General features: G+C 35.8%; 1 protein-coding gene across 1 annotated transcript; it reads right to left on the minus strand.

Moving 5' to 3' along the window:
- Nucleotides 1–231: 231 nt before the first annotated feature.
- Nucleotides 232–9,531, minus strand: LOC145492114 (beta-secretase 1-like). Its single transcript, XM_081471447.1, has 11 exons — nt 9,011–9,531; nt 6,754–6,842; nt 5,977–6,193; nt 5,583–5,714; nt 5,080–5,214; nt 4,644–4,745; nt 4,224–4,373; nt 3,919–4,000; nt 3,284–3,376; nt 2,899–2,949; nt 232–2,089 (listed from the first exon to the last, which is right to left on the minus strand). The coding sequence occupies exons 1-11, from the start codon at nt 9,293–9,295 to the stop codon at nt 1,872–1,874; spliced, it is 1,554 nt and encodes a 517-aa protein (XP_081327573.1). The 5' UTR covers nt 9,296–9,531; the 3' UTR covers nt 232–1,871.
- Nucleotides 9,532–9,935: the final 404 nt, after the last annotated feature.

Below are 9,935 nucleotides of genomic sequence, written 5' to 3' on the forward strand. Positions count from 1 at the left end.
GGGCTACGGGTCTAATTGTTTTAGTATCACCCAACTAGTTGGACAGAAAAGACAATAATAAAGTTAGCAAATGCAAGTTGAAGAAATATTTATCTGGGAAGAAAACGAAAGAAAACGTCACGCTCGATTGCGCCAATTTCGCTACTCAAGGACTATTACTAATAGACCTCTAGTAACATAGCCAATTAAAATGCAGGATTTGCATTAGTCCACTAGTTGGGTGATACTAATTAATTATATCATTATCAACTGGGAAATATCTTGTTTGGACACCAGTCATTCAGTGTGTGCAATGCACATTGTCCAGGAAGTTAAGTAAGTTAAGTTAAGTTAAGTAAAATCAATCTCTATTTTTATTCTTACTCTGGAATTCAGTGCATTAAGCAACTGAATATGAGCCATGTATTTATAATAAAAACAAACAAGAAACCTTTTTATGTTCTGTCACACATATTGTCCATGTCAAAAAAAAGTTATAGAGTGTTTTTTTAGTACAAAATGTATAATTTTTTACAAAAATGACAATTGAAATAATAATAAAAAATGGTTTTGCTCCCTGTTAACAGTGTTATTGAGACCACTAAATAGCAACAATAATTGAAAGAATGCAATACTCTATCTCATCTATAAGCATTAACTCTGAACCCCATGTTTTTCTCTACCAAACTAAAGTAAAACTTGCAAACAGCATTTCGCTAACAAATCAATACATTTACATGTATGCAAAAGGCACAATATTTGTACAGTCATTTAGCTAAACATTGTGCTTAAACTGAGATGTGCTAATGCAGGTACAAAAACAGTGCTTTACCAAAAATATTTATTCACTAGGTCTAATGTGATCTTGCACTAGGAGTCTTAGAACAGCAACACGCTCATAGGTGAAGCCACAACAGTTTGTGTATGTACAATGATGCGATTTTCCCCTCTTGATGCATGTTTATGTTCTCTTCAAATTAGATTTGCTAACTGGAAGGGTTGACTCTTAGTGTAAGCTTAACCTCAGTCGACTGAAAAATGCAATGGCCTAGTATTGGTTGCTCTTTCAAAAGAGCCATTGTGCAGTTCCAGAAAATATCCATACTCCCCCCACAGAAGGGATCGAAATTTCCTGGGCCTGGGGGTTCTGTAACACCAAAACATATAAAGAAATGTATGAAGCTCAATTAGAATTTCCAGAGGGATTCAAGGGAGAGGGTCTTAGAAAAAAAATCCCTTCCATGGGGGAGGTAGGGATTCTGGAACTACACATTAAATAGAACCATTAAATAATATGGGAATCAGTGAGGAGTCAACTCTTACATGAAAACAATTCAAAGAACTTCCACTAATGAGAGTCTGTCTTTTCCACTGATTATTGTTTAAACACCAGGTTTGCTATTTAGATACCCTATCTGCCCTATTTTGTAATGATTCTGTCACTAAATCATTTTGTTTCGTGTAATAATTATTAGAGAAGTATTCTACACAATCTTATGTTATCATCATACATGTTGATTATGAGGACAGATGTCCTAAAAACTAACAACTGCCTAATAACTGTTTAACTTTGTTCTAATTTTCTTTCTATCATATAAATTTTATACTATCCCATTTATAAAATAGTGGAAACAATGTAATAGAATTTTTCTAACGCTGGTTTAGGTTCTTGCATATTTTCCCTTGTTTAAATAAAAGAAAAAATGCAGTTATTTAAGATTTTATTTTAATCTACTACTTATTTATAGCCAGTTAATATACCTGGTAATTTATAAAACACCCTTAATTATTTTTTTTACCAAATTTAGATTGCCAACCCATTACTATACTGAGCCTCTTCTTGGCTGTTTAACAAAATAAACAGTACTGTTATATACAAATATTTACATGTATTAGAAGTCATTTCTAAGGCGTGTGTTATCTGTTGCAACTTCTGTTTCGGATCTGGCGAGTGGTTGATGCTGTTGTCTACGCTTCTTACAACTTGCTTGTCCCAAGAGAACAAAAATCGGCAAAAGACACAGGCCACACACACCAGCCATGACGTACGCAACTGTGAGAAGGGCAGTATCTGAGCTTTCTGTTTCTATATATTCACAGTCAACTGCATCTGAGAGAAGAACAAAGGAATCAACAAAATAATAGAATAATAGTACATAGAATTTATGGATTGTAGTCAGGCAGTATTCTTTCATTCATAGTCTTGGTCTTCAAATTCTATGATTGATATTGCCTTTACTCCAGCTTTCTAAATAACATAAATCCCACTAAAAGATATATTCAATGGTTATTTTGCAATTAAAATTGCAATACTTTTGTTTGCAGCTTCAGATAGTAATTTTTGAAGTCAGCAAACTGTCACTTGCCAGGAATCATTAGCAAAAGGCTTTAAAGAATTTTGGTTCTAATGAGCTCTGAGGATGAGAGAATCGTCTTTTCTACTTCTCCCATCCAATTTGTCTCTCAGAAATGCACACATTACCTATTTCTTACCCAAAGGGATTCTAATGCGCCCAGGGTAAGAGGTGCACACACATGGGATATACAACAACAAGAACCATTTATTTCAGTTTTCCCACAATGAGTACATAGTATTCCCTAAGATACAGTTGCAGCTGTAATACAGTCCAACCGCTATTAAGTAGCCACCTGTTAAATGGCCACCCCTATTAGGCGGCCAGTAATCAAGCCCTAATGAGGACTTTTCTTGACTATTGTTTTTACCTCTACTAAGCAGCCAGGCCCCTTTAAGTGGCTTCTATCCATTTCCCCAAGGGTGGCCTTTTAATAGGGGTTCAACTGTGTAATATAACTGAATTACAATAACCTAATTAACATATTCAATGGCCAGGATGTTCATTTGTTTGAGTGGATAACTTCCAAACCTAAAGCTAATTCAATACTAAACCTCAAACATACCTCTACTGAATGGCCCAGATACTTCAGAACTGGGGTTGAGACGACCTTCAGCTGTTAGGGAAAAAAATAACGATTAATTTCTATCAGAATCTAGACCATTAGTAAAAGCAAGTAAATAGTAAGTAAGTACTTTATTTCGACACATTTCACCAGTGAGCCTGGGGCTCGTTTAAATGTGAACGTGTATGCTAAAATTAAAATGTAAAATTTGAATATCTTATCTATTCAATAAAAGTACAAAAACTAGACTATAAAATTTAAATTGAAAAACTAGACTACAAAATTAAAAAACTAGGCTATAAAAATTCAATAACAGAACCTTTACTAAAAAAAGTGAACTGAAACGACTGTTGTTAATAGTAAGTTTAGCCAGATAAATACTTACCTCCACAGGTTGTTGCAGCAAAGCCCACTTGCACATTTTCTCTGTCAAAAACCACATAAAAGCCTTCCATAATCACTGCTCCTATAACTGTGCCTGAAATAAACATAGCAAATAACTTCAGTTCTGAGAATTCAAATTAAAAAATGTTAGTTACCAGTACACCAATTTCAATATATTAAAATTCAGTCTAAAACAATAGACCTCAGCAAATTCAAATAACAGAACCTTTACTAAAAAAACTGAACTGAAACGGCTGTTATTAATAGTAAGTTTAGCTGTAGCTATTAATTTATTGAAATTGGTCTATTCTATATCACCACTCTCAAGATCTATTACAACAGCTTGTCTATTGTTCCTTTTTCTCGCCTTCTACCTTGCTAGTACAGTCACTTCTATCTTTGCTAGATTAGTCTGGAAAGATGGAGGCCTTCCTCTTTTCTGACTTATCCAGGAAAGATCAAAGCAACTCTGCTAGCAGGGTATTGCCCTGAATAACAATAGATCGATTTTCCTTGCCCATCATGAACTTACATGTACAATGCTGTTGCAAATTTGTTTAATACCTTTGTTCTGTTATTATTAGCTACCACTGTCTGATACTTGTGGAATGAAACCTTGCAATAAGTCATAAATACCTTTGTCAGCTTTAGTGATTGCAAACTTATAACAGTGCTGTCCAGGAAGAGGTCCACGTTCAATTGTTTCTCTCAAGTAAAGCTACAAAGAGCAACAGTAATGACAGTTAGGAACATATCAAGTCGTAGATCTTAGGGGGGAACATGGGAGGCCTGAGCACCCCCCCCCCCCCCCCCCCGCTTTAGGCTGCTGCTCCTTATGGAGGGTTCTGGATCCACCACTGACTTCCATCAGTAATAACTTGGCTACCATTATATAGGCATGCAATGCATGCAGAAAACTAATCAATAATCAAACTACCCACCTGCGGCGGTATCTTAAGCCTGAACTCCTTAGAATTGCTAATGGAGGAAAGAAGTGAAATGGACATATCTGGGAATTCTTCCCATGGGGTCTTGTCGTAGTTCCAACACATCATTTGTCGGCCAATCCAAAACTCATCTGGTACACCCAGCTACAAGTGGTCAAAGGCAAAATTAGAACTCTGGTTAATGCCAATGCCAGAAAAGGGATTAGCTGTTAATAATAATCTAATAAAAAATATTATGTTTCTCTCCACTAGTGTAAGACAGAGAGTTGTCAATAATTATTAAAACGTGAAACAAAAGGTGTTCCTACAATTCCTGAAGGTCACCCTAAAGGACTGATCATTACAGTCTGGAAACCTTGTTATCTAGCCATACTCCCTGCCAGGAGAGACGTACATGTAACTAAATTAACTCACCTTGTCAAATTTCTTGAGTCTATCAAGAATGGCATCAAATACTTCTTCTGAAACTCTTAAGTTTGTTGTACCACTGTCCACTATCGTCTTGTCATAATTGTACTGCAGGAAAAATAGTTAAGTAAAAACCTTTGTTTACATGAAAGAGCCAAAACTTGGCAACACAATGTTTGGAAACTGTCAATTGAAAATATCCACACTTGTTCAGCAAAATCACAAGTGTGATGTTGTTTCTGAAAATATTTCTTACAAGTTTTTTTTGATCAAGACCCAATAGGTATTGGCTACAAAGTTCAGTGATAATCATGAGGTCAACCAAACAAATTTGAAATGCTTATTATAACTTCCATCTGAGGAACCTATATGTATCTCGCTGCAGTTCACTTCAAAAAATATCACCAAAACGATTGTCACAAAAAAGTTCTTTCTTGTTTACCTTTTTACAATCTAAAGCTAAACTTTCTCCACCAACTGCAATATCAGTTATGACGACTTCATAGTACCACTTCTTTACTACTGGAGTGTATAGAAGATCACCTTCATATAAGTCATTATCAACTTCACCAAAAACCTATAAGCAACAAATAATAAATAAAAATCTTAAGTTATTAGGTAACAACAACTTTCAGTTACTTCCCATAAACAGACACCCTAGGTTGTTCTCCAATGGAAGATTGAGAGTAGAGAGATTTCATATGTCTGTCTGGGTTTCACTGAGGGCCAGGCACTGGCCAAATTGACTGGCCATGAACAGAACTTTGCCCAGCTGTTTTACCAATATTTTATTACTTTCTATTTTCATTTTGGACTTTTAGAAATCTGATGTGTAAAATAGCTTAGTCATAGACAAGCTATGAATATTTTCCCAAATAGCTAAGTAGGAAACCAACATTTGTAGTTATTGCTATGAAGAGTAATAGCTATACTACTAAAACTTACCATAGTTCCAGCTACAGTTGGTTCAGAAGAAAAATCAATCTCACTACTGCCACACAACTGCATGGAAAAAGAATCCTTTACAACTCCGTCATTGACAAATTGATCAAAGACTGGAAGCACACTTGAATCAGGCTAGGAAAAAAAAAAGAAAGAAAAATGTCTTCATTTGTTTATCTCAGTCTGCACTGTGAGGGTTTGCTGACATAGGATTTTTGTAAAGAAGATATAAAGGCTGGGGAGCTGTGAATGAAGCAGTAACTGATTATACATGTACACCGTTGTCAATGGAAATGATATCTTCAACATGTACATCCCCTCAAAAAACAACTCACAAAGCTCTTTCAGCCTCTCTTCTCCTTAGATATATAGGTATACAGACATGGAGGTAACTTACCTTAGATAATCTCGCATATCCAAGCCCAAGGATACCTTCCCACATTGATCCATTGATGTAGAAATTCTCAGAAGACAGAATGGCTGCCACATTGACACGCACAGTGGCATTTGGCCCCTCAACAAAACGTAGAACGTCAGATCCTAACTTTCCCTCCCAGTTCCCCTGAGTGTAGGGCACAGCCACAGGTCTGTTCAGATCTTGATATGAAGTCGACCTTGTCAAAACATAATTGAAAAAAAATTAAATCTGTTGTCAAGTGCATTAAAAACCACTCTTGAGCTGGAGGTGGACTTTTCATCAACTTAATTAAGCCTTGAGGTTCAAAAGGAACCAAAATATTATCTTTTAGATTGCTCAGGTACAAACTAAAAAAGTCACATTGACATGATTTGGTTGGCAACTATTCTTGTATCAATGGCTTTTCATTTAGTTCTAATTCAGTAAAACTGCAGGAAATGAAAAATATTTTCTGTCCTATACATGTATGTTCGGTCATTATTCAACTTTTATTTATTACGGAGAGCACCCAAAACTGCCTTAGAATGCTTTTTTGGGAGAAAAGTGAAATTTAATCATGCATAATAACAAGTCGATAATGTTCAAGTTATTGTTAGAAAAAATCTTGACAGTTGGGTCCATTCTGGTGAATGTTTAGGGTGCTATGATTTTGGTATTTTGATTGTCAATACACAATACTGTACAAACAGTTCTTGCTTTGATATAGTTTCCTCTCCTCCCATTCTACACTAGTTTTAATAATATATTGCCACTCACTTGTCTGTGTGATAGTAGAAAGGAAGATAGGGATGTGGTGAGGCTGCAACTGCAAAATTACTACTTCCAGTATCAACAAGAACATTTATCTGTAGAGATAAGAAGTAACGGAAAATTGCACAACTATCATTCCATAACCTGTGATGAAGATCTAAGACAGCACATTCAAGTGTTTAGTCCTTAAGGTTTGGCTATTCAGAGGATAGATAATGTTACCCATTAAATCAAAAGCCTGCAGACAGTATCATTGATTAAGATAACTTTTAGCCACTGTATATTGAACAAATAGATTCCATGTTGCCATGTGTCTGTTCAGTAATAGATCACAGATGACGTCAAAATGTGGCATATGAGCCTGTTAGGTGAGTGGGTCACTGATATTTTTACCACATTTTGATGTTCTCTGTGATCTATTACTGAACAGATGCATGGCAGCATGGAATCTACTTGTTTCATATTAATAATAAAGAAACAAAATCTATAATCGTTCATGAAGTAAGATATGCATCTGTCCTTCAATAGATCATAAGTAAGAATCAATTAAAATGCAAGGATAATTATATAAGTAATATAATTATTAAGTAATAATTTATCTGATGGATAGTGTTATCCACCTTTATAACAACCAGAGGAAGTTGAATTAACCTTGTGATGGATACAAATTAAATATTGTGGTTTGATTTTACTCTTGGTATAATTTGGTATCTTCCTTTGATTCACATACATTATAATATTACCAGACAACAGAACAAAGAAAAATACCAAGTTGTACCATGGGTGAAACTGAACCACAACATTTATGATGCCAAAAATGTTCAGCCATTTTTTATAGGTGTTTGGATGTAAAAAATTGACGGCATGCTATTTCACAGGCCAACATAAGTAAGATAAAAAAAAATCAAAGTAACACTGATATCAAAGATCATAAAAATTGAACTATTAATAAGAATTGTCCTCATCTTTTATTGCGGCAACACTAAGTCGGATATTAAGACAAATTTTTGTTTGCTTTTTTGTTTTCTCTCATTTGTAATTGAAACAGAATACACGACATATAGTTTAGTTTGGAACACACTTTGAAAAAGAGAAACAAAATCAGCCAAGTCTGTGACTGCATGATAAGGATCAAAGTTGTAGAAATTAATTTTAGGGAGCCCCTGGGGTGAAATAAATATAATTTATCAGTAACATGTTTTCAGTATAAAGTATTTCTGTAATGGAAGTAGCCCAAAAGACAATGATTATTATTCTTGAAGAAACGCTTCTAACTGATTAGAATCACTTTCTTCATACATATGATTAAGGTTAAATGTAACAATTTGTGATGGTAGAGATGTTTACTCTTTTCATAGTCTGTTACTATCAGCCTGGCTTTTTAATGGTTTACATTCGAACACGCGAATAGGCTGATCGGCAAACGTTTGTAACAAAATACGTATGATAAATTATGCTGAAAATTAAAACCGCAATTCTATACTTTGTACCGATAAACACAAGTTATCCGGTCAAATGAACCACGACTGTCGCGGATATGCACACATTTCCCTTTTTCCCTATCTTTTAATACATCAATCAAGCTGAAACACGGAGTCGCTTTCAGCGACAATCAATCTACTACATAAAGCGAACATACGAAACAGCTGCGACCTCAAGAAGTGCTTAATTGAGTAAACACAAAAGTCAACAGTCGTTCGAAAGTAATTTCGCCATGATTCCGCTTACCCAATTCAAAGCGCTAACCCTACTGCGTTCAACGGAAATTCCCCTTTTCACACGGGTTATTTGAGAATGAAGAACAAAAGGTCTACAGATCATTTTTCGTTGTCTCTCTCTTAATTTTATTCATGTTCGACACAATTGCCGTTTCCGCGAAAAACGACAATAAGCTTTCGCGTACGTGTCGAACTCTAAGGTATAAAGAAAGAAACAGTACATTGCAGTTTGAAATTATAAAATCTGTTTCAATATAAGTTATAAGCTCAGTTTTCTGTCTTAATTTGATAATACACCAGAATGGTCGTATTCGAAAAGGCTATCGATGTCATATATGAAGTCGATGACTTTGAGATTCGCAATTAGTTCGGTATAAAACGCAGAATTGATATTTAACAATCTTTGCAAGAGGTGTAAATAAAGCAAGAAAAGCTAGGCGCTTAAGACATGACGAATGGAAAAGGTAGAGTGTAAAGGAGAGAGGATGTTTGTGGGCGAAGGATATTACCATAAACATTGCACACAATAAATCTTCGCTACTCACTCTCTGAGCGGGGGTTCCAAGATCAGTCGAAATGTAATAACCTTGACCAGGACGGCCTTTGAGATTTTCAGTTGGATTTCCACGGCTATCTCGTAAATCTCTTTTCGTCCGCAAAAGAGGGACGCTATAGCTTCCTTTCTTTCCATGTTTTCCTTGCCAGCTCGCCTCGAAGGAGCTCAAAATGAGCAGGACGGCGAGAACGCATGATGGCGAGAACATTTTGCGCATTCCGTGAACCCTACCGGGGTTCACTTTGATCTGCTCCCGCACGGAAATGCTTAGCATTAAATATCTTGCGAAAAACCCTCATGGAAAGGTCCTAGGTGTCACTGAAACGCTACCATCGCTCTTCCGTAATAACTGCCCTCCTCACGCCATCTTGAAGTTTTTTCGCTAAGGCGCGGTTTCCATGGACTGCCACACTTACAGGTCCACTTCCGGTTCGAAGCATCACGGCCAAATATAGTGTATGAACATTACCAGTGAGTGAACATCATTTCTCTACAAGACGCTCAAGGACGCCTTTTCTTTCAAGTTAATTTAACTAAGTGATATTTGCTCACAACAGTTGTTTTCTCTCATTTTGTTTTTAATCTGAAAAGGAAACCGCCTATTGCTGATAGTGGTCGAGCGGAAACTCGCCGCCTACAGTTTCTAGTCACGTACCTACATACGGTACTTTTACTATGATCTATACTATTTTCATCGTTCAATATTGGCCTCATCGAATACACATAAAAGCAATTCGTTCGAGTCCAGTTGGGCTGTCATTGCAGTATAAAACAAATATTAAACTTACTAATAACACCAAAAACAAAAATCAGAACAATAAATAAAATAACTTAATTTTTCAGCCACGCCTCAAGCTCCGGCAAACATTTTTTTCCAGTTTTTTTTTTTCTGTTTGTTTGAGCCTTCCTTCCGA

This window comes from Orbicella franksi, chromosome 7, assembly GCF_964199315.1.
Source record: "Orbicella franksi chromosome 7, jaOrbFran1.1, whole genome shotgun sequence".
NCBI lineage: Eukaryota > Metazoa > Cnidaria > Anthozoa > Scleractinia > Merulinidae > Orbicella > Orbicella franksi.